The 26,435-nt window shown below is 38.1% G+C and overlaps 1 protein-coding gene across 3 annotated transcripts in view; it reads right to left on the bottom strand.

The window, feature by feature from the left end:
* The window catches only part of ATP8A1 (ATPase phospholipid transporting 8A1), a 230,837-nt gene that overhangs the window by 104,823 nt on the left and 99,579 nt on the right, over positions 1–26,435 (bottom strand). For all 3 annotated transcript variants that reach the window (XM_042936485.1, XM_042936486.1, XM_042936487.1), the window contains 6 exons: positions 24,028–24,133; positions 22,520–22,602; positions 17,831–17,880; positions 13,367–13,436; positions 8,500–8,584; positions 5,944–6,083 (listed from right to left, as the gene is read on the bottom strand). In XM_042936485.1, coding sequence (XP_042792419.1) covers positions 5,944–6,083; positions 8,500–8,584; positions 13,367–13,436; positions 17,831–17,880; positions 22,520–22,602; positions 24,028–24,133 — 534 coding nt within the window. The remainder of the gene's footprint in view (positions 1–5,943; positions 6,084–8,499; positions 8,585–13,366; positions 13,437–17,830; positions 17,881–22,519; positions 22,603–24,027; positions 24,134–26,435) is intronic.

The raw sequence follows: 26,435 nt of genomic DNA, 5'->3' as shown, positions 1-26,435 counted from the left end.
CCTACCTTGATTACTCTCAAGCTCTGAAATGATCTTCTCTGAACCATAATCTATTAAACAAAACTGCATCAGCTAAGTTGCTATTTTTTAAAAACATATTTCACAATCTATGCCTCATAACAGGAAGAAAAAAGAAAACACCAATTTGATCACCAGGGAAATACTGCTTCAATCACTGCCCACTATTATATCTCACTCTATTTTCGGTTACTGCTCAAGATAAATAATTTGCTTTCATAAACACTAGATGCGATCAGTAGGTAATCTGTGTAATGCTAAAGATATAATTGCATTTCTCTATTGAAGCAAATAAATATAAAACATTTTCAGAAATCTATATTTACCACGAAGGGACACCTTCCTATTTCAGCCAATGGTTTAATTAGAAAATCTTCCCTGATAAGATCAGAGCCCTCTGTACTATAAATTTTCAAGGGAACCCAGCAGCAGAGTATGAAGATGAGGCAAAAAAAAAAAAAAAAAATTGTTTTAGAAGGACGTTAGAATAAATGTAAAGTGACAGATCAAAGAACAAGGTGAGAAATTTCAGGGAAACCACTGCTAATGAAGCATAAAGCTCCGTAATTATTCTGTTACTTATCTGTAATTTCTCCTGACCAAATACATACAAATGAGTTCTAAATGTTATTCTAAAAATCAGATTTTTAAAAATGCAGACCAGCGTAGTATAGGTGGTTTCATAATCTAAAATTACAAGTCCAAATACATGAATTGTTTTTCAAAAGAGCAAGGTTAAAGTACATAAAGCAAGTCAGGTATACTGTCTGAAGAAGGGGGAAACAAGGTTCTCAGAAGTGGTGGTAAAGACATGCAGAGTTGTTACCGTCCATAAAATCCAAATTGGTGCTACAATTCCCCTTCCTAAACCAGGTCAGGACACCTCAAGTATCTAATATGATTCTAATAATCCCTTTTGCATTTTAACCATGTGACCCTTCTTGTTCCTGTACGATTTTGTCTTCCTAGGAATCAATGCTGCGTCTTGGCCTCCATTGGTAACAGAAAAAAGATGTTTCAGGAACATCTTGAAACAACCCATAGCATTAGAAGTTCTTTTTTTTTTTTTTTTAATCCTGAAAAGTTTACCATCTGAATACAAGGGTTGGAGTCCAAACCATGAGCAGAGATGATGCTGATATTTACAGATGGATGTAAAAGTCCTAAAACTTCTCCTCTAACGACAGTCAGTAGGGATAATGGTATCCAGAGGACTTTTTCAAATCTCTTATACATTCTTCTTTCCTATAGTGCCCTGGAGGATGAAGAGAGTGCTTTCTAGTGCTCAGATTGCTGGGAAAGAAAAGTAACAAAGCACTGTGCCAAGGGACCAAAGTCATTATCTTCTTGGATGTTTTTGGTCTATTTGGATATTTTTTCAGCTTATGCTAGGAGTTACTGCACCCAAAGGAATAAGGTTTTAACTAAATTTCAAAAACTGAGTTACTTCTTTGAACAAACACTGGAGGGATAAGATAGTGAGTAGGGTTTAAAAGTACAACCTTATTTATAAAATTTTCACTTATTTTGTAACATATTAAAAATATTCTCATTTTCAGGAAAAGCTCTACGAATCTTTCAAATTTTGAATGTCTTTAATGTAATACTACCATTAACATGTCAATGGCATTTTGCATCATTAATTCAAATATGTTCAGAAACCTCTTGTGCAGGGACCACAGTGACGATCTGGTTTTTCATTGAAAAGTGAAAAGCATTGAGGGGCACCTGGGTGGCTCAGTTGGTTAAGCATTCGACTCTTGATTTCAGCTCAGTCATGATCCCAGGGTCATGGAATTGAGCCCTGACTCTGGCTCCACACTGGGCATGGAACCTGCTTAAGATTCTCTCTCCTTCTCCCTCTGCCCCTCTCCCCCGCTCATGTGCGTGCCCTCTTTCTTCCTAACAAAACTGAAAAGCATTGAAAATCTATAGTATTTTGAGAAGAACATTTTCTAAAAATTTCACACACAGATGGAATATTATATGGTTTCAAAAGGTGCTCAGTGAAGCCCAGAATCATGAAAAGCTTCTCACTGACCATGATGAGGGCAAGGTGCTGAGGCTGAGGGGAGAGCCAATTTGGGGTTCCTCTCCACCCCTCCACCCTTAATCAGAGCAACTCTGCTTGTATCTCTTATACATATTATGATTCAGGCAATACTTTGTTTGCTAAATGCATTTTGCTGTTAGAAGAAAGATTTAAAATTCACTATCTACATGCTAAGTCTAATATTATGGTCCACCCAAAAAAACAGATTGCAATCACATAAAAAGAGACTACTTAATCCACACGTCTCATTTAAAGTAGCCAAAGAACGCTAGGGTGCCTCAGTCGGTTGAGCATCTGACTCTTGATGTGGGCTCAGATAATGATTCCAGGGTCATGGGATCAAGCCCCTTTGGGCTCTGTGCTGAATATGGAGCCTGCTTAGAATTCTCTGTCTTCATCTATCTCTCTGCCCCTTTCCCCTGCTCATGCAGTCTCTAAAAATAAAAACAGATACAAAAATAAAAATTAAACTAACTAACTAACTAACTAACTAACTAACTAACTAACTAACTAACTAAAGTAGCCAAAGAAGAAGCCAAAAACGGTTGACCCTTAACATTATGACAGCTAAATGTAAAGCCAGGGCAATGCACCCGCAGGACCCATGCTCTGCCATGTTGAAACTTGCCTCAGTAGGGTGGTTTTAATGACAATCACCCACAATTCCTACTGAACACTCACCCCAGTGATTTTAACCCAGAATGCAAGCTCAGACCAAGGAAGCAGTGATATCGCCCTGACTCTAGATACATTAAAAATCCTAGAGTCTTCAAATGATCAGGGATGGGAAAAGTATTTTCAGAAAAATAACTCTTCGTTACAGAGACTCTTCAGTATTATTGTGCCTGTTCTTTTTCCCTAAAAAAATCTCTGACCTCTTTTAACTGGTAAAATAATCTTTTGGGGTTCATTTTATTTTTTATTATTTAAAAAAAAAATTTAAATGTTTATTTTTGAGAGAGGCAGAGACAGAGCACAAGCAAGGGAGGGGCAGAGAGAGGGAGGGAGACACAGAATCCAAAGCAGTTTCTAGGCTCTGAGCTGCCAGCACACAGCCTGACACGGGGCTCGAACCCATGATCCAGGAGATCATGACCCGAACCTAAATCGGATGCTTAATTGACTGAGCTGCCCAGGAGCCCCTGGAGTTCATTTTAAAAGTTATGTCTCTGGAACTACCATTGGACCAAGCTTGTGTGTCACCATTTCGGGTTCCTTCCAAATTCCCCACTTAAGGAATTTGTTCAGACCATGATGCTCAGGTCCTCCACCGAGGGAGTGTTCCTTATTTGCCTGTGCTTCCCCAATACATAACACCTATTAGCAGTCTAATTAAAATTAATGAAATAAATACCTGAGTGGAATTATGGTTTTAGGGATAGGGATGGACACAGAAATCCAGCCCTTATTTGGAAACTGGCTGAGCAAGGGAACCAATCCTTTCACCTTTCTGGTTCTTAGATTTTTCAATAAAACTTAGAGACCATGGCTTATCAGAAAGTAAAAAGGAATTAGCTATCAATCTCCTTTTCATTCATTTTAGGAAAGAGGCAGTCAGAGGGAGGCATCTGTATGTGTAAGCTAAAAATATACATATACATGTAATGCATTTCCCAGACAAGTTAAATTTTTCCGTGTGACTCACGATCACCATCTGCTGGAGAAAGGTTGAACTTCTATTTCATTTAAAAGATGGAAGTCCCAAGGCTTTTAATACCAGATATTACACTTACTACACACACACACACACACACACACACACACACACACACGCGCATGCACGCACGCACCCAACTGCAACAACTGTTAAACCTATAAAACCTAATCTATAAACTCTAGGGAGTTCAGAGTAAAACTGTTATTAGGCACGTTAAACATTCAACTCCAGAATTTTCTACAGTATGCTTTATGCAGAAACATTTAATGGTTAGAATCCATTTGCAAATATTTTATTGTAACTTCTTATATATTAATTCTATCACATTACCATGGAGGTAAAGGCTACATCATATTCAGGCTGTGTACAAAAGGAGGCAGGAGAAAAGTTATTTCCAAACGTATTTCCAAACGTTAGTTTTTTTGTTCTTAGTCCTCAAAACAATAAGAAAAAAACAACAGATTAAAAACCTAAACCATTAGTACTTTAGGAAACATGTAACTTTGGCTGGAGAGATTGAAAGAGATTATGGTCACGGCATTGTAAATAATAAAGTATTTTATTTTACCACATTATGCCCCAAAGACATAACCATATATAAATATGTTAGGGAAAAAAAGAGAGGGAGAGAGACCGATTCAACAAGTTAACTGATAACAAGCTGTGTGTGTGCTTCTAAAACTGGGGGGTGGATGGGTATTAAGTTGGAAGGTAGCATATATGCCATCACAAGTCTTCTGAGAAATAAGCAAGATACAAAAAGAAGTTCAAATGCAAGGAATGTATGAGAAACAAGCTAGCTTCTAAAGTGATCACAGTCCACTGAGGAGACAGGAGAACAGTATCTCGAGTCACAAATGACCACTGTATACAACAGAGAAAACCACCTGCAGCTGGGGCACGACATTCCCCAGTATTATACACAGAGGCAGCATATGGGAGCAGAAAGGGGAAGGAGGCATCAGTGGGGCTAACCACCTTTCAGACAGGAAGTGCCAGAGAGCAAACTGTTTGAAAAAGAGGAAGGAGTAAAAAAATGACAACTTTTACTAACCTGCAGGCAAGATCCAGTAAGCTGAAGCTAACAGACAAACCAGATTCTATGTAGTACGAACATGAATACAGTCAAGGAATTATGCAGTAAAGAAGTTATTTGATGGAAAGTGAAAGGTTAGAATGAAGATACCTGAGTGGCTAAGAGCATGGACTTTGGAGCCAGAATGAGGATTCTGGCTCACCCTCTTATGAACTGTGTAATCTCAACCAAATCACTTAACCTCTCTGTTTCCTTGATTTCTTCATCTGTGAAACTGGAGTCATTAACATTACCTGCCTCCAAGGGATGTTGTGAGGACCAGTTAATAGATTCAAGGGCTACAAAGGCATTTGGCACACAGTAAGTACTACACAAATATGTCTGCCATTCTTAATTAAGGAGGTGAGATTTCTTGCTACTTATAAGGCAGCGATCATAGTGTATACATCACTTTTTGGCTGAATAGCCTTGGTTTCCTTATCTGTAAGATAAGAGTATTTTTGGTTGTGACACAAATGAGGGATGTCTGTATATGTATGCATACGTGTCTGTGTGTGTGTGTGTGTGTGTGTGTGTGTGCATATACACAATGAATAGCCAGGTATAAGCACTGAATTGTTCACTTATGTCTTCTTCATTATTAGGTATAGAGTCACACAAGCTGTGTTTTTACATTATTTTGTATTACATATTATAAATCTTCATTTATATACATATATACATATTCAGGCTGTGTACAAAATGAGGCAGGAGAAAAGTTATTTCCAAACGTATTTCCACATATACATATATATGTATGTATACATATATCTACACACACACATACATATATATACAGACACACGTAGTGTATGTAACTTGTGTGCACGTGTGTGTGGAGGAGGGCATGCTTATCTTCAACGATGCGGAAGCAATAGTGTACATTGGCAAGAAGACAGCTAAACTAGCCTAACTCCAATCCAAAATTATATAAAAAAAAGAAGGTCTACACAAAGTAATTCCAGAGACTTTTCGGCAAAAGTTTTAACCGTAATTAATATCTGTTGATGCTTCGACCCGAGGAGATTCAACAGTGAATGGTGTGTCAAAATGTTCTGATCTTTATTTATTGGCTCCTGAAAAGACTGAAATTTTCTGGAAACCAAATTTTCTGTATGAGCAAAATGGTCTTTCACATACCTTTTCAATTAACTCATAACTCTCTTCGAGTTTGAGCAGTCTGTTCTGCACGGATGTGGATGCACGCTGATAGACGGCTCGCCACTCCTGAAAGTCGCTCTCTGAGATCTCAGCCACAGCAAAACATAAAGTTCGTAATCCTGAAAAAAGGTAGCATACATCCCCCCAACACCAAATAAGATTTTATTCAGAAAACCCTTCCACTTTTATATAAATAAGTCTTATTTTGAAAAGACTGGCTCAATTCAAACAATATGTTGAAGTCTGATTCAGTTGTGACACCACTTTAGTGTAAAATGGGTATTCGTGTTCCCCTCACCTTGAACCGGCACCCTGCTTCTGATCCCTAGCTCTTTTGATACATCCTTTGTGCCTTTCCCAAAGTGACTTTTCCAACATCCAAATCTTATCAGATTATTCCTTTTTTGAGATCTTTCAATTATTCCCCGGGATAAAGTCCAAACCCCCAAATCTGGCTCACTTACCCTGTACCAATTGTCTTCAACCTCCTTCTCTGCCATTTACCTCCTATACACCAGGGTCTCTGCACATGCTGGTCACTTTTCTCCCCTTTCACCCCCTCCAACTCCCTCAACTGTCTGCCTTGCATCTGCCTTAAGACTCAGTTCGTAACGTCATCTCTCAGAAGCATTCTCCTCTCACTCAGACCCCACAGGCAGAAATCCCCAAACACACCTATGGTGTAAATGACAATGTTTCATACTGTTTTTCTTGTGGATTTCCTGTATTAGTGTCCAGATCCTGGAGGGAAGGGGCCCTGAGTTCTTCATATCTCTAACTCTAGTACTGGGCACAATGGCTGGCTTGTAGATGCTTCATAGATGCTTATGAGGAAAAAGAGGGACCCCAATGGGGTCTCCTAGGAAAGCCATGTGCCTCATACAGGGATATATGCTTGTATTTATTGTTGTTCTTTATCACCATAAAAGTGTAGTATAAAGAGTCTAAAAGACCTGAGGGACAGTGACAAAACAAAAGTACTCATCAGAAACACCCTAGGAAAACAATCAAATCTGATGTTTGAGATGACCTACTCCTCGTGATCAGTGTCTATCAATTTCATAACTCACTTGGAAACCACCTTCAGCCAAACAAAAAACAAAAAACAAAAAATGGTGGATTGGAACAAGGAAGAAGCAAAAGCATTTGTCAGCCAGGACAAATGCAGTTAATTGGGTTCCTGAGAAGACAACACCCTCACTCAAAGTCATTAACTCATAGAATAACGAGGTGCTAGTGACCTCAAGCCAAATAAAATATGACCAGGGAACATGTCAGAAATAAGAAGCAGAGAACATAAAGTGCCCAGAGGACTCTGTCTTCCAAGAAAGGAGTAGGGTTGTCCATTGCCAGCTCACGGAGAGTAGAAGCTAAATCTTTGGGGCCATATTAGGACATGTTTTTCTCTTCTGGAAATTTCGCTGAAGACTTACTCTGGGGTAGCCATGGAGTAAAAGCGATGTTCAGCCCAGGGCCAGAAAGAATAGGGTGGAGGTGAAGACCAAGAAAACTTAAATTTGTCTAGGAGCTGGACTATCCTCGTATCATAACCAGAGAAGAGAGAGATGCTCCCTCAACCCTCCTCCAGAAAAAGAACCTGGGCAGGATGCTGGCTAGGTTGTACCCGCCGAGCCCAGCTGAGGATGTGCCTTGAGGAATCTGAACTCTATGAACAGGAGTGTCTCCATGCTCTTGCATTTTTGGAGAGCTGGGAGAAGGTTCTTTATGCCCTTGCTTTTCAAAACCTTGTGCTTTTTAAAACATTCCTATCTTTTTGCAGCTTTTGGATTAAGAGGAAAAAGGATTTGATCAGAGGTCAGGCTTGCTGCATTTGGTGACCGTTGTAGCTGAAGCAGACAAGAGTGAAACCTTAGATGGGAGATTTAGATACAGCTCTGACTACTTCTGTTAAGTTCAGAGATAAGGCTCTACAAATTCTTGTAGTAACAGACCCTACTGTTTAAGGACTCTCGAGTCCTCCCATCTAATCTAGATCATTCCCCTAGACTATGCACTGCTCTGCTATACAGATCATATGTTTCAGGAGGACACAGAGACAGGACTTAACATGTTTAGATCCCAAGCCTCACACAGAGCCTGCCATGTGCTAGGGGCCTAAGAAGTCTTGAGTTAAAACTATACCGAATAACTATTCTTATAGCCATATAGGCTTATTTTTCTCCTCTTTCTTATTCAGACTAGCATAGCCAGTTGTTTTGTTTGTTTGTTTGTTTGTCTTCCTTCTACACTGCTAGAGATACAACATATTTATAATGTGAATAGTACCATTGTAAAAAGTGAACAGATTTATAGGCCCTATACCCCCAAAACTTGGGGGCTAAGTCTCTCAAAATTTTAATACAGAAAAGCAAAGCAAAAATAATAGGAACAGCATATAGTATAATCTAAATTATCAACATTAATTGTTCTCTTACTTTAGGAATTTCTAAGTCAAGAAACAACAATCTTGCAAGACACCAGAAGTATTTGATTTCTTTTTATTTTAATCATGCTGTATTGCTGTATTATACTCACCTTCTGTAGCAAACTGCTCTAAATGTTTTAGGGTAATTTCTTTGTATTTTGAAGTCTCTGCCAGTCGATCATAAATTACAGTGTCCTTGAAAACAAACAGAAGGTAGAATGCAATTAAACTAAGCATCTTGAGCTTAATGAACATTAATGTTGGCAGCATTATTAGCAGCAAATCAGTATAAAAACAAGCAATCACTTTGAGCATTAATTTTAAAGCACAAAATATTTTTTGCCTAATAACACTGTTTCCCTAGTGACACTAAGAAATAAGCTTTGAGTCATATATTTTCATCTTTCTCCTTTCTGAATACATCCGTAGTTACTCCAGTGATCAACATTTCATATTCTAGCAGTACCGCACTTATCTTGCAAGATCTTCCCCAACCCTGAAGGTAGGGCAGGACGCTGCAGTGTTCCTGGGTGCCACAGGGAAAAATGGTCCAGTACTCAAAAAGTTTGGGAAGTGCTGGGCTGAACGAGGCTTGCCCTGTAGGAATACTTAGAGCCCTTAAAATGCTAATGTGAACAGATGTCTAAGGGGGCCGTGTGGTATGTTCCCCAGACTCATTCACTATGGAGCCCAGATTAGGGATTAGGGCATCTCTATGGGGCTGGTGCTCACAGAGAACAAACTTTGAGAAACACAAGGCCAAATCCACTGAGAGGGTTGGTGGGTATGATAAGGAGAATTCTGAACAAATCTAGCATTGCCTGATAGCTGAATATTTCTGATTGTGTCACTTTATCTTCTGAAAGCTCAATTAACTTAGTCTGTAAAATGCAATTACTGGATTATCTTTAAAGTGCCTTTCGGCGTGAATGTTGTGCACCACTTACAGTTCTCTGATTTTTGCCCCTTTATAAATTGCTTATTGTTCCTTTAGTTATTCCTCAGCTTGGATTTAATGTTTTAAGAATTTTAATGTTTGGCCTTCATGGTTTTATTAGACTAGGAAAAAATAAATCATTTACCTGCAATTACTTTCTCAGTGGTATTACCCATTTTGGGGTCTCCAGTCTCAGGGCTCAGATTTGGAAGGAGGCTAATGGAGTATGATTTAGAACCCTTGAGAGAAACAAGAACTTAGTGACCTCAGGACAGATGGAATATTCCAGGCCCCAATTATGAATTTCTTTTCATTCTTTAGTGGTGGAATAGGAAGGGGGGGGGGGCAAAGCAAAAGGAAATGGTAATTTCCCCTCATGGTTCTTTTCTAGGAATGAAAGGTATAACTTGTGAAATCTATTTTTTTCCAGAGGCTAATGACTTTTTCAAAGAAATTAAATAGGCTGCTTTGAAACTAAGAAAATCTTTTAAAAAACTAAAGTCAGGAAAACCAAAGTGATAAGGAAGATTAAATTCTGCAACGTAGCCAAATTTTCTAGCGGAAGACACTGATGTCCAAAATAGAATTTTCTATTTTCCTTATGGTATCAAGGAACGCAAGAGACAGAATATACATGAATTATATGGTATGTTTTTAAATGATAGTCACAACTGGCCATGCTTACCTGTCAGAAATACATGAAGATCAACTTTTTACCCAGAGTAATGCTCATTAATTCAGAGAGCTACATCAAATATACGGTACGTGGTTAGGACCAAAAAAGGTTTCTTCACAGGAACGAAAGCGTGTGCACCCTTAGGATTGGATTAGAACCTACTGAGTCTACATTTACAGAAGATCCTAACTGGATTTACTTATCTGGTGTCCTAGCCCTCAGCAAGGTAAGATCAGAAAACAGTGCATGAGGGGATGTTCCTGGAGTGCACGGCACAGATTCCAGGTGTTTATGTGAAGAGTCTACAGCTTCAAGATGAATAATAACTCATCTTAGGTCGATTTTCACTTGAAAAGTTGTTTTCCTGTTCATCTTTTATTTTTTTAATTGTTAGTATTTTTAAAATGTATTTTAACGTTTATTGATTATTGAGAGAAAGAGAGAGACAGAGCATGAGCATGGAAGGGGCCAAGAGATGGGGAGACACAGAATCTGAAGCAGGCTCCAGGCTCTGAACTGTCAGCACAGAGCCCCACACAGGGCTTGAACTCACAAACCGAGAGATCATGACCTGAGTCAAAGTCAGACGCTTCACCGACTGAGCCACCCAGGCGCCCCTATAGGCACCCCCTATTGGAATAGCGTTTTTATTTTCTTGAATAAATTAAGATTTTATTTGTGTCGATATAACTTTTTAAAAATAGGCTACTATTGCAGACATAAACTGTATATTGTATACTTTTCCTTTTTTTTTTCATTTAAAATTAAAAAAGCAAGGCAACTTCATTGCAGAAAACCTGGAAAAGAATAAAAAAATAAACCATCCATATCCACACACACAGAGAACCACCATCTCTCTGTGCTATATTCTAGATGAACTCTTCAGTGCTGTCTTCCAATTCACTAACTCTGCCTCTGCCCCTTCCACTCTGTTTAGAGTTTATTCCATTTACTGATGTTTTCTCTTGATCTTTTATGACTTCCAATTTAGCTTACATGTACCCCCACCCCTCAACCCCAACTTCTTTTTGATTAAAAATAGTTGTTTTTTTTTTAAATCATGTTGAGCTCTAAGCATCCTTGGTCAGACCTGTCTGTACAAATGATTTCACCTGGAGTGAATTCGTGTCCTGTGGTTTACATGCTTGTTCTCTCTTCGGCATTAGACTTTCCTCATGTGTCCCTAAGTTTTGCTCTCACTCTCTCCCTGTTTGTGTGTACCCCAATCTGATGGTTTTATATTACCCCCCAGCAGAGTTGGTATGAACTTTTCTTAGTCTCTTCTCATAATTAGGAACCTCATCACTGTCTCAGGCATCAAAGAGGCTCCCATCCACATTTTACAGAAAGCACTATTTGCCCCCATTGTCTCACAGAAACCAAACTCCAACCACTGCTCCCCAATCCTGATCAAATCTCTCTTTTTAGATCCTCTACTCTTCACTTTTAGCCTCTTCTTTTCATGTAATATCTCCTTACAAGATCTCATCAATCCTCTGCTTTTAGTTTCCAGCTATACTTGTTAACTCCTAAATCTGTATCAGCACCCTAGATTCCTTCCCCTGTATAATCCAAACATCTCTGCCTCATGGCCCAGATGTAGTTCCCAACCCTCTATCATGGGACATGGTACCACTTCGTCTACCCAGTTAAGTTGAAATTGGATAACAATCCTAGATCATGGTTTCCCTCATCACCCACATGTAATCAGTTACTAAGTCCTAAATCTCCACCCTCTCAATCCTCTCTGCAACTGTCTTGGTTCAGATCCTTATCAACTCTTGGGACTATAGTCAATAGCATCAACTGGTAACACTGTATGCATCTCTTTTCTGCCTTAAGCCATCTTCCTAAATGGCATCAGAACAATTCAGAAAAAAATATAAGTTCGTGAGCATGAAAATAATGCATGACCTAATGCATGCTCACCTTGCCAGCCTTGAATTCTGCTATTCTCTGCCAAACTATGTGCAGTTCTCAAGTGTACCTTGCTGTTTTACATATTTCTGCCTTTTTAGCATTCAGCGGCATTTCACAGCCAACTTGGTTGGGAGTGAGGGGAAACAATGCAATAAGCAAGTTAATGTATACAAACTCTCCATGATTATACAAAAAGGAAATCCAGTGTTTTTATAGTTTATTCAGTGCTTTAACTCCCCAAAGGTTCTAGATGGACGATTACTCAAAACTAAGAATGGAAGGATGTAAGTTGAGTGTAAACTGGACACATATCAATCATTCCCTTATCACTAAATACTACCCTTGGAATGTGGGAGAGCTTTAAAGCATACCTCAATATTGTATACTAGTCTTCTCTTTATATAGATTTTCCTGACTAGGCTCAGCTCCTGACAAGTGTTGGGTCTTATCTTCCTTTTTCCAAAATCCAGCTGAAAGGCTGGTAGATAAAGTGCACACAATGAATAAATGTTACTTATTTCAGTCAACAACCGGAGGAATTCTAAACCTAAATTTATGAGACGTCACGAAATAATTCTACCAAAATGCTTTAAAAACACGGCATTCAAAATTGCATTTCAATGCTTTAAAACCAAGGCATTGAAAAACATTTTCAACAAAAACTTAAGTAATAAGCTTTGGCTTCCTAATAAGTTCAGTTTCCAAGTTTCATTCAATAAATCAAGGTTGCAATTATATTTAAAATTGGAAAGTTCTAAGTTGGTAAGTTATCTGACTAGTCCAAGTAGATTAGGTGTCCAGAAAGGATAATTCAGAAGAAAAATGCTAATTTTAAGAACAAAAAGTGGCTCTGGTCCGTAGACCCCGTATTTAGATTTCTATGAGTGTAAACATATTTTAACTAGGAAAATTCACTTCGAATGACAAATTACTATTTTTGTCAATATAACCTGCCAATATACAAAAGCCAACCAATAGTTAGAAATTCTGTTATAATTAGAACAATGCAAAACAAATAGTAATGACCATATGATGAAAATTACAGCAGTCACTGTGATCCAATTTTTCCCCATGTTTCTATGGTCTTTAAAAAAACTAGATTCAAACTGGTGTGGATCATTACATTTCTAATACAATTTCAAAGCATTTTCTACTTTAATTGTCTTCTAACGTATTTTATAATATAAACCTCAAATATTATGTATCAAAAATTGAATTATATACATAACCTAGGCCAAATTTTTTCAAAGCACCAAATTTACCCAGAAGGAATTCCACATTTCACCAGAAGAGGCTGAACACCATTACTATAAAACACCAAGGAAAGTGGATGTCAGCAACTTTATGCTAAACATCTGTGTTACATTTCCATAGCAGAATGCTGAACGTATACATTATAAACCGTCATAAATCAAAACTGTTAAAGACAAAAATAAAAACTTACAGCTCCTTTGCAGTAAAGTCGTAACTTCCCGGATGGAGTGCGAACAATCACCGACATTCTTTTTCTAGCGCTGAAAGAAAGAGGTTTTCCATAATGTGTCATCATACTGAGAATATGCATATATATGTTTGTCATGCCTCACATATTTTAACGCTCACAGTGAAAAAGTAAATGTGACCAAATTATGAGTCCTATGCTTCCACATACACAAACTGTCCCCTGGGTGTATGGCTGGGTATCTTTGAAAGTTACATTACGTCTTTTTAAGGCACCAGGGTACCATCCACTGCCCTAAAGGAATAATTTACAAAATGGATCCCAGGAAGCCTGCAAGAGCAGAAGAGAGTTATGTCTCAATGTTTTAAGATTTAAAAAATATTAAAGTCAGTGTCTTTTAAGGGGAATTGTATGTTACAGCTTTAAATACAAACAGAAATAATAATCTATGTTAAATATATACCCAAACCACACAGAAAGGCGAACACTGGCACTTAAAAACTGACTTAGGCATTCACAACGATTGTTTTTCAATGATTACTAGCAAACCACTGGCATCATGTAAAAAGCCCAATTTATATGACAAAGCTAAGCTAATGAGCACAAGCATTTTAACACCGCGTTGGCGATATAAAAATGGTAGTCAAACACACAGCATCTTGCACTGCATTTGCAAAGAGATAGCAAATGACACTGAATAGAAGTGGCACAGACTGCATAAGATTTGCCTCATTTAGAAACAGGCGCATATAAGCATTCTCTCCAGAAATGAGGGAGAAGAAGGACTTCTCAAGGGTCTGTATCTATTTGTTTACCTTACAATATTCTGCTACGAACTGAGGTGAGTCCAATATAAGGAGCAGTTAGATATGGTATCCTAGCATACCACACAGTCAGGAGTTTCTTTCTGAGGTATCTAGAAATATTGAGTCTTCTGTTCCTCCATCTAGAATCCCCACTGTATTAGCACCTCCGATCGCTGTCCCTGTGCTTTGGGAATACATTCAATTGGGCCCTCTCCGTAATGACATTGAGTAGTCTATATTCTGTCTCAGCCCTTCTTGGTGCCTCCTTAATCCAACTTTAATGAGATGGTCCCAAACTCATCAACTTTTCTGCTCCCTTTTTCTCCTGGCAAAACTCACAAATCTTGGGGAAATGGGAATGCTTTCTGTGGCACCACAGTAGATGGACATAGTTGGAGAAAAGTCACCCTGCCACCGAGTTTAGGAAATCCAAGATATCCATGTCACCTGGGTGCTCACTACTGCTCAGCAACATGTCACCTTTTTCTAATAAACTTGCTCTCTATCTGCAGGATTTGGAACACCTTCTCCCTTCCCCAAGTCTCTAATGAACCCTTGTACTCTGGATCCTTTGAATTTTTGCAATTCACCTTGATGAAAGCTACAGACAAAAAAATCTCTGTTCTTTTTGCCATTAACACCTACACATTTATCTGCTGGGCATCATCCTCTCTGCCTCTTTTCCTGACAATGGAGGAAGTATTTCTTTTCTTATCAGAGGACTTCCTTTCACATGTGAACCTCCTCTCTCACTCTTCTTCCTCAGTAACCTCACTCCTCAAGCTATGCTGCCCTCCCGAGTCTGCGTCTTCCACTTCTAGACTGGGTCCTCCTCATCAGTTGCGCATGTTTGAGTCTCTCTCCTACAAAACTCAGCCCAAAGAATGTGCCCCAAGAGAGCCACATCCCCATTCACAACTCAACCCCAAACAACTGCTACACTCATGGTCTCCACCTATATCCCCTGAACGCCCCCCCCCCCATCATTGCCACCTGACTTCTCTCTTGACCTTCCCACTGAGTGGCTAAATTCAGCATATACTTTCCACCTTCAGCTCACCTAACCTCGCTGCAGTCTCTGACACAGAAGACCACGGTCACCTTGAAATTCACCTCTTCTCCTGGCTCTATGCAGTTATCCTCTCTTTATCCTCTACCTCTCTAACCACAAAGTAGTTTCTTTTGCAGATTCCTCTTCTTCTAATCAACCCTTAGAAGTTGGGGTTAGTCATAGAGCAATCCTCAGCCTTTCTTATTTCTCTCATTCTGTATTTTATATCTAAGAGATCCAACTCATTTCTTTGGCTTTAATTATTTTAGAGAGAAAGAGAGAGAAAGAGAGAGAGAGAGAGAGAGAGAGAGAGAGAGAGAGAGAGAAAGCAAGCCCATTTACAGGCCAACAAGAACCAAATTTATATTTCAATCATAGGCTTCTCTTTTATGTTCCAGGCCCTCATATCCACGGCCTGTCCCACCACCTCCATCTGTATATCTCAGGGGCATCTCAAACGTAATGATTCAAACATCTCATCCCGCACATCTATTCCTATATCTGCCATCTGTATAAACGGCACCTCTACCTACTCAGCTGTTTACACCAGAGGCTCTAACCCCTTCCTCCTTTCTTCTTCCACCTCCAATCCATCCCAAAGGCCCCCTGACATTCTTCCAGAAGGTATCTGGATTCTATCAACTTCACTTTCTTTGCACTACCATCATCCTAGTCTGAACCACTAATGTTTTTCCCAGAGCCTCTTTTAATACCACCATAGCCACTTTTCTCACTTTTATCCTTACGCCTGCCCCATCGCTGCATCCTGATAGACCTTAAACCCCTGACCGTGCTTTATTTTTCTTCGTGATGCTTCCAGGTATATGTTAATAAACAAACATACCCAAATGCTAATGATATACTATTTATAGTATCTTGTGGATATAATGCAAGTGGACTTAGCAAAAACAGCCACTTTGACATGAAAAAAAGAGGCCAGGAATACATTTTGGAAATATATATATATATATATATATATATATATATATATATATATGCTCTATTATAGTTACTCATCCAACTTCTCATGCATTTTCCCTTGAGTCTTTCAGCACATACAAGTAAAGAGAGCAGTGTTTAAACAATACATTAGACAGACCCCATTATTTTTTATATTAACCACTGGCATGCGGTCACTCCCAACCAAGATAGCAACCAAAGCTGGCATAGAAAAGGAAATGACTTTTTTTTCCCAGTAAGTTACAAGTGTTTCTATTTATTTATTTTAGTTTTTACTTAAATTCCAGTTAACATACAGTGTATTATTAGTTTCAAATGTAAAATTTAGTGACTCAGCACTTCCATTCAATACTCAGTGCTCATGATAAATGCATCCCTTAATCTCCACCACTTATTTCACCCATCCCCCACCACCCCTCCCCTCTGTAACTGTAATCAGTTTGTTCTTCTAAGAGTCTGTTTCTTGGTTTTCATCTCTTTTTTCCTCTATGATCGTTTGCTTTGTTTCTTATACTGCACATGAGTGAAATCATATGGTATTTGTCTTTCTCTAACTTATTTCACTTAGCAAAATACTCTCTCGCTCCATCCACCTTGTTACAAATAGCAAGATTTTGTTCTTTTTAATGGTTGAGTAACATTCCATTGTGTATGTATATCACATCTTTACCCATTCATCAGTCAATGTACATTGGGTTCTTTCCATAATTTGGCTATTGTTGATAATGCTGCTATAAACATCAGGGTGTATGTATCCCTTTGAGTTGGTATTTCTGTATCCTTTGGGTAAATATCTAGTAGTGCAATTGCTGGATCATAGGGTAGTTCTATTTTTAACTTTTTGAGGAACCTCCATAATGTAGGAAATGCCTTTTCTAGTCAGTGAGTGTATAAGCTTGCCTTATGTAGGAGAAAGTTCAAGGATTTAGGTAAACTCTTATTTCCTTGAAGAGCAGTGTTACCTCCTGGCCGTGGCCTAGCCTTAAGCGCCCTGTTAATGGTGATGCAATCTTTAAAAACCATCCTGTTAACTGAGGCCTATTTGCCCTAAGAATGTAGGTTAGGAAACTCCATAGTCATGAAGAAATAAAAAAGCCAAAATCACGGAGATATCACTGATTATCATTAGAAGGCATCTATTATTTGACCTTAAGAAATAAAGTAGGATAATCTCTTTGATTGCTGCTTTTCCCTACTAGATGGTAACTGATTTTATACCTAATGGAGGGATGGATATGGTTTCTGAAATCTCAAAGATAATTAGATACAATGAACACAGAATTAGACTGCTGGGTTCTTGACTCTGATTCATCTTCACTACACATAAATCCTAGTGCATCTAAGTATAATGTGTCCAGATCACCAGCCATGGGACTCTTGGTCCTATACTCCACAGTTGTGATGCAGACCAGCTATGTTCAAAAATATTTTTACACTGCCTCCAGGAGTCATGTCCTGCAGTACTCTGAAGATGGGTGTTTATGACTTATTGGCAGCTATGACAATTATAAACTACACTGATGATTTTAGTATTTTGTCTAAATAAATTTAGCTAAATAAATAAAGCACACTCCTAGTTATTTAAAAGAGAAAAACAAAAATGTATAGAATTTCATCTCACAGATATAAATCACAGAGCAGCTGTTTTACCTGGTGAATTCCAGAACATTGAGCAATTCGTATCTTTCTTCTTGCCCCAACTAGAAGAAAAGGAATACGTGATTACATCAGGTTGGAAGTATCTTTGGCTTTTTGGAAATAAACCCTATGCATGAAGTTTTAATGTAAAAAATAGCACAAACAAAGCGTCCCTTCTGAATATATCCTCTTTAATTGAATTTATTAACTTTCAGGTTAAGATGGAAGACTGAACATATGCATTTAATTTCTGTCTATCCCAAAGTCTCACTAAAACTAGAGTAAACACTTAAAAAAAGGAAAAAAAAAACCCAAAACAAACCTTACAATGGCAGGAAAGTCAGAAAGAGGACAACAGCACCAGAAATTTGCAAGCTAGAACACAGATCAATGAATGGCATCTTAGCAGATACAAGAAGGCTGAATGCTATAGTGGTCATGGGAAAGGCTGACAATCCACTTGATTTATACCACATAATCCTTAAATGGTTTAAGGATGTGAGAAAGCAGAGAGCTCTAGAATTCTGAGACAAAAGAGGGGCCTAAAATGGGAAGAACTGGGTAGGAGCCACTTGAAAAGCAGCTCTCAGCACTGGCCCATCCTTTTGTCTAGAAGCTGACTGGCACAGCTGAAGATACATTGTGCACTGCGATCATATTCATATCAAATGCTGGGTCCCAATACCCATAACTACTCAGCCAGACCTTCCCAGGCAGAATTGCAACATTACTCTCTGGGGAATTCAATAAGCCCGAGAGAAGCCTTACAGGTACAGACACTATGACTTCCCAAACAAATCCCCCCAGACCAACCTAGAGTAAAGCTCAGTGTTGACAAATACCCCTGTAGGCTCAGAACCGTCACATCAGCTTTCAAATTCCTCATTCTGAACCATAAGATTAACAGACATCTAAGGACACTAACATGGAACAGAGATATCAAAAACAAACAGATAAAAGCAATTTCGAGGAAAAAGAATTCAAAAACAAAATTTCAAGTTGACCTGCAGAGTTTCAGGGTTGGGTTTCCTGATGGGCACAAGAGGCTCCTGAGCAGCCTGAATGTCTCTTCACTTAGTTTCAAAACCAGACTGAAGTGCTTTGTCACATGATTCATATGTGGCATTTTCTGTTCTATTACTGGAACTGGATAACTGTGCCTTTCTGGTGGCATAAAACTTTTTTTGCAGTGTTATATACCCTTGGAAATCCTGCTGCATTAGCCAGTACATGCTTTTTAATGGGACCCATGAAGAAAATGTCTAAAACAATGAGACTGTTTGTAATAATTCTTATGTTTTTAGGATTCATATTTATACCCTGGCTACTGCTCTTTGGTAGTATAGGAGGAAACTGGCCTTAGTATTCTGCATATTGCAATGTGTGTCAAAGACCTGGTAGAGTCTGCCATACATTCCATATGAAGGGATACGGTAATTAAATGCCGTTCTTTTCTCCTAAGTAGAAAATGAGAAAACTTAGGAAAAGAACATTTAGAAGTTGATTAGCTTTTGGTGAAGTACATTTTCTCCCAAAACTATAATCACTACAAAGCAACTGCAGTGACAGTTTGAGACCATTTTATATTCTGGAAAAATCTGTAGTTTAACTAAATGCTTATAAATGCTTTGTAATTAAATGCTTTGTTAAATGCTTGTAAAATTTTTTTAGATGAAAATTTCAAAAAACGGTCATTATTCCTCTGAGAGAAGTAATATATGTATTACATTCATGAAAGAAGAACAGGATACTATTAAAAAAGAAATATCGAGAGAACAAAAAAGCTTCTTGAAACCAAAAACATGATAGAAGAAATAAAAAAAATGAGTAGAAGGCTGAGAAGATAAAGTTGATGAACAGTTTCAAAAAGTAGAGAAGGCAAAGACATGAAAAGCAGAAGACAAAAGTTAAAGATTACTTCAAGAATTCTAAAAAGAGAAAGTAGGTTGGGAAGAGGGAAGGAAAATGGAAAAATTTTCCAGAATTTAATTTTCCAAATGTAAAAAAAGGGTCCACCAGTGCTCAGGACAAAGGGTTAAAAATACTCCTGGTAGGGTACACTTTTATGAAATAGCCCAACTCTTGGAAGAGAGAAGGTCCTGGAATCTTCTAGAATGTGGGGGAGTGGGCAGGGGCAAGCCATAAAACCTGTGGAATCATAATGGCTTCTGATTTCTCAGTTAGGTGTACTGGAAACCAGAAATATAGTGGAGCAGTCAAAATTCTAAGGAAAATAATTTCTATCCTGGAATTCTATATTTATTCAGACTATCTAAATAAATAAATTACTCCCTATGTATCTCTTCCAAAAAGTCACTAAAGAATGTATTCCACAAAAGTAAAAGAGTAAACCAAGAGCAAGGAAGACATAGGATTCAGGAAAAAAAGATCTAACACAGACTAGAGGTAAAGAAAGTCCCCAGGAAGGGATGCCTGGGTGGCTCAGTCAGTTGAACATTCGACATTGGCCCAGGTCTCACGATCGTGGGTTCGAGCCCCGCATCAGGCTCTGCACTGACAGCTTGGAGCCTGGAGCCTGGAGCCTGTTTCAGATTCTGTGTCTCCCTCTCTCTGCCCCTCCCCCACTCATGCTCTGTCTCTCAAAAATAAAATAAAACATTAAAAAAATTTGAAAAAAAAAAAAAAAAAAAAAAAAAAAAGAAAGTCAGTCCCCAGGAAGACAACAAACCAATTCCAGGATGACAACTGTGAACAGAATGGTGACCCATCAACTAGTGTATCTGAGATCCTGAGAGTCAGGAGCTGGACTTATGGAGAACTATCACTACTATGTCCTCTGCTTTGAGAATGACTTTTTAACCTGAAGAAACAAACAAGAAATGTATCCCATCAAAACAAGGAAGTTCACGAAGAAGATCTGAGATACAGGAAATAGTTCAAAATGGAAGAAAATCAAAAGAAAATCTACAAAACCCAAGTGTTGTAGAAGCAGGTCTTAGACAACACTGGCACAGACCAAAAAGAATGATGAATTTCTAGAGGGATGGGGAGGTCTCAAGGTAAGAACTGCCAACTGACAGATTACATGGTGTGGCTGTACTGATAAGAGTGTACCAAGAAGGTATGGCAACAATCATTAATAGGTTAAAAAAATAAATAAGGCAATTGAAAAAAAGATAAGGGACTTATCTTTAGGAAATAAAGGAAAAATTATTTTCAGGAAATAATTTATAACAGGAAAAACAAAAAGAGAAAAAAATTCCTGAATACAACAACATTCAACTATGAACACTGGTACAGGCATAATAACAAACATCAAATGATGATTTTTTAATGAGATGCAACTTACATACAATGAAGTATGCCGACTTTAAATGTATAGGTCAGTGAAAACTGTGTCATTTGACAATGGTACAGTTGTGGAACCACCCCAATCGAGATAGAGAACATTCCCATCACCCCATAAACTGCTGTGCCCTCCTCCAATCCATTTCCTGACTCTGAGGCAATCACTGTTCTGAATTCTATCCCCACGATCACTTTTGCTGATCTTGAGCTGTATATACATGTGCGTGTGTGTCTTTTTTTTTTTTTTTTTTTTTTTTTTAAATTTAGAGAGAGAGAGTGTGAGCAGGGGAGATGGGCAGAGGAAGAGGGAGAGAGAGAGAGAATCTTAAGCAGGTTCCACACTCAGTGCAGAGCCTGACATGGGGCTCAACTCCAGGACTCTGGGATCATGACCTGAGCTGAAATCAAGAGCTGGACGCTCAACCAACTGAGCCACCCAGGTGCCCCTCGAGCTGCATATAAATGAAACTAGAGAGCATGTATGCCTTTGTGTCTAGCCTCTTCTGCTTCAACATAGTGTTTTTGAGATTTACCCATGTTGTTGATGAATCAATAATTGCTTCCTTTTTACTGTTTGGATATTCCATTGTATGTGTATGTCACAATTTGTTTACCCCTTCTCCTGTTGATGGACGTTTGGTTTGCTTCCACCGTTTGACTGCTCTGAATAAAGCTGCCATGAACATTCCATTAGATGTCTGGGGACACATGCTTTCATTTCTCCTGGGTCATTATGAGTGACGAGTACCATTGCTGGGTCAGGTGCAGGTTTACCTGTGTTAGAAAACTCTAAGGGTTTTTCCAAAGGTCTTGTGCCGTTTAACATATCAACTAACAACATATGGATGCTCCACTTGTGCCACATTCTCATTGACATATGGTGCTGCCAGTGTTTTTAATTTTAGCCTTTTTAGTGGGTATATAGCATCTCACTGTGATTTTAATTTGCATTTCACTGTTTACTAATGATTTTTTTTTAATGTGCTCACTGGCCATTCATATATCTTCTTTTGTGAAATGTTTGTTCAAGTCTCTTGCCTATTTTAAAAATTGGGTCCGAATACCTGTTTAACTAAAAACTGTCATGCAACTACAGTAATATCAGGAAGGGATAGTGAATCAAGAGAGATAAACCCTCATTTAATCTAACAGAAGACAAAGTCAGTAGATAGGTTTAAAAGTGAAGAATCAAGACCTATATCATTAATCCCATATGCTTTTGAAAATATGAGATTTTTACATGCCTGAAGAAAGAGATATAGCTGCTTCTGGAGAAGGGGATTAGAGTAAGGAACGTCTATTTTATTATGATCCTTTGATATGATTTGATCTTTGAAGTTATGCATATGTCATTCCTTTGATGAAAAAGAGACTTAAAAATAAATAACTTACGGAATCTATAATCACTGAGTCAGGTGTTCTTCCAGTGAAAACAAAATTCAATTGTTTGGCTGCTCTGACCAGTGCTCCTTCATCTGTTTTAGGAAAACAAATGAAAGCAAATACACGGTGAGATGAGAAATTATCCCCAGTACAACAGAAATACATTATTGTAATATATTTTCTGTTTAATTTTAAAAGAATTAAAATTCTGTTTCTTCTGGTCCCTGTTATTGAAATCCATTTCTTTTAAAATTATATGACGGGGCGCCTGGGTGGCTCAGTCGGTTGGGCGTCCGACTTCAGCTCAGGTCACGATCTCGCGGTCCGCGAGTTCGAGTCCCGTGTCGGGCTCTGGGCTGATGGCTCAGAGCCCGGAGCCTGCTTCCGATTCTGTGTCTCCCTCTCTCTCTGCCCCTCCCCCGTTCATGCTCTGTCTCTCTCTGTCTCAAAAATAAATAAACGTTAAAAAAAAAAAAAAAAAAGATAAAATTATATGACAATGCCAAAGGAACGAGTAGAATCATCTTAAGGATCTGAGACATGTATAGAACCAGGAGACATATTTTACTGTTAGTCATACACAGCTAAGAAGGAAAATTTAAATGTACCTTTGGTTCCACATATTCTCTAGAAAACCTTTCTCAAAACAAATGCACAAAATTGTCTTGCATTTGTGCTTTTCTCCTAAAACACTGAATGTAAAAAAAAATACTAATTGAGGATTCAATTTAAATGGATATAAATGCACTGTCAACACTTCAAACTAATATAACATTGTGTGCCAACTCTAAAAAAAAGAGAAACTTGGACAAAGGAAAAAAAGAAATGGATATAAATGAATTGATGTTTTATTTTATCATGTATTACTTTCATCACCATACTACATCAGAATGAGATGTAATTTTTTTATGCTTTTTAGGAATTTGGTACATTCTACAAGGTCATGGGTGCTGGTTTAGAATACAGCTAAAACATTTAAAATGAAGTTCTTTAAAATATATTCCTTCTTTCCTAAAGTCTTGCAATCATCAAACTGACTGCCTAATTACATTGAAAACAGGTTTAAAATTAAGCCGAAGTATTAAATATTGATAACCATGCTAATACATATTTTATTGAATCCCTTTCAAATGTGTGAATTTTCTGCATCCAAAGAAATACTCAAGCTCCTTGATTATCATTTCCAAAAGAGGAAAGCAAATTTGTTATTTCAAAGAAGGGAGAACTTACTGTGTGTAAGTACTTTTTAGTACTTTATACTTGTGTGAATTTTGTTATTCAAATTTCCACATAATTTATGTCATATACCAAAAGTTATATATATGAAGTTACATATTTTAACCTATATATTTAATTCTGAAAGCCAAGTTTTTCTAATTAGTAAACACATTTTTTTAATAAAAAAAAACACATAACTTGGTTATTTCACTTTTTCAAATTAAACTGATTTTTTTCTAGACAACCTGAAATTTCAGAACAATTTTCCACTGAAAAAAATATAATTCCTTCCTTTGTACCTGGAGATGCTGCTTGATAAATAATCTTATCGCCTTCTCGCTCTGGCACTGCTGTGTGACAAACGGCCATCATTGTAAGAAATTCACATATTATAGGTGCAGTTGGCTGTAAGAAATAAACACATAATTCAGCCTTTTTCACCTAAACATTTTGACACTAATGATAGCAATATTACTTCATGTCTATTAAGACTGTAGCTGTAAAGCATTGAAGGTGTGAGGGTATAGACAACTAAGAAGCCAACAGTTACTATGAATGTATTTTTAAAATCATTCATTCCTACATGCTTTCATTAATTTTTCAAACAATTATATAAGACAACTTGGTGGTACCAAATAAAAACAGCACAGTGAAAAAGGTAGATATAGTCAAATCCTGCCCTTAGAAGACATGAGAGAAATTCTAAGATGCTCATTTACCTGGTTCTAAATCTTGATTAGATTAAGCTTTTGGCATTTGATCTTACTAGGGTTCCACCACTTTGTTCGGTGATAATGGCAGGATACCTCTCTGTAAAGCTTTGTCCTCCCTCTCTCTACAAATGACAACCCTAATCTGAAACATGTTTTACTAAATACAAAGATTTGGTTGAGCAATTACTATGTACAATGGATTCTTACAGCCTGAGGAAGACATAAAAGCGGATCCTTTCTGCAAGGAACTTAGAGCATATAGGAAAAAAGAAGTCCGATCTTTTATTTTTTTTAATTAAAAAAAATTTTTTTAATGTTTTTATTTATTTTTGAGACAGAGAGAGACAGATCATGAGCAGGGGAGAGGCAGAGAGAAAGGGAGACACAGAAGCAGGCTCCAGGCTCTGAGATGTCAGCACAGAGCCTGACGTGGGGCTCGAACTCATGGACTGTGAGATCATGACCTGAACCGAAGTCAGACGCTTAACTGACTGAGCCACCCAGGCGGCCCAAGAAGTCAGATCTTTTAAATTAAACATCTTCCTGTTTGTCCCCCGGTGAAAAGAAATATCAAATAAAAAATATTCTCCTATGGTCTTGGTCAAAAAGCAAAACAAAACAAAACAAAAAACAACAAACTAAATGAAAGCACAACTGCAGTGATTGGAAGGGTAAATCATAACATTATTTGAAAAATCTGTTCTCAGGCTAGTACAGTAGACAAAACAGACATGGTCCCTGCTGCATGAAGCTTAACTTGTGGGAAAGAAAGAACACAGATAAATACACAAATATTTATTTATAGTGTGAAAGGACCATAAAGGAGAGAATGTGCAAATATCATGTAATGTGATTTGGGCCAGTCTGATGACGTTTGGCCTCATGAAGAACTGAGCAGAGTTTTGCATCAAGCAGGAATCAGACATGACTGAAAAGTTCCTAAAGGAGGAAAGAATGAAGTGTGTTTGAAAACATATAAGCCAGTATGGGCTGGGGGAAAGAAAGAGCAGCTCAAGCGAGGTTGGTGATTTAGGTAGGGGCCGGACCATGTATGGCTGAGTTAAGAAGCCGGAGAATGGTTTTGAACAGAGAAGTGATGGAAGTGACTTCCAGTTCCATCATTCCAGTTGCCATGCACAGCAAGAACTGGAGGGGAAAAAAAAAATGGAAGCAAGGAGACTGGCTGGGGAATGCTGGGAGTCTGGACGAGGGTCGTGAAAGAGAGAAGGAAGGAAAGAAAACAAACAGGATATATTCTAGAAGTCAGTACTGATGAGGGCCTGGTCACCCCATAGAGCTGGAGATGGAGGGAAAAGGAGGTATCTAAAGCAGCCCTCAAGTTCCCGGAGAGAATACTAAAAAAACAGGTGATGGTGCAATTTGAACCTGAGAACACAGAGGAAAGAGGTGGTCAAGGTTTTTGTGGATCCTGAACCTCCTATTCTAGTTGTGAGAAGAGACTGCTAGAGCTCCACTCAGGGGCACAGGTTAGTGAGACCATGAATGCTAGAGGAGCACGTTTTGAGGTAACGATTACCAGTTCAAGTTTTGACATCTCGAGCTTGCGATGACGATGGGGAAAAGTTCTGGGGTGTCAACTTCAGGAAGCCGTACCATTTGATCTGACAGAATTTTTATACTAAGTGACAGTAACTTCGTAAGTCAAGCAGTCACTTTGAGCAGCAGGTATCTGGACTTCTTACTCTACAGAGTTGGCACTGGCCTGTTGTTTTGAGCAGGTAATTCATTTCTAGCATTTCTACAGATACTCCGAAATGGTGAATAGTGATTTGTTTCATATAGAGTTCTATAATTATTTAATAGAAGACATTTTGAAAAGACAGAATATTGATTAACAATACTATTAAAACTGAATTTCTAATAACCATGAATTTGTGTTGACCAGGTAAAAGGATTTAATAAGAATAGATTTTGGTAAGTATTAAATGATCCTGAAAAAAAAGAATATATAAAGAGAGATGATAATCCAGAGA

Source organism: Panthera leo, chromosome B1 (genome assembly GCF_018350215.1).
Source record: "Panthera leo isolate Ple1 chromosome B1, P.leo_Ple1_pat1.1, whole genome shotgun sequence".
NCBI classification, from domain to species: domain Eukaryota; kingdom Metazoa; phylum Chordata; class Mammalia; order Carnivora; family Felidae; genus Panthera; species Panthera leo.
The sequence above is the reverse complement of the archived record's forward strand: the minus strand, read 5'-3'. Positions and strand labels throughout refer to the sequence as shown.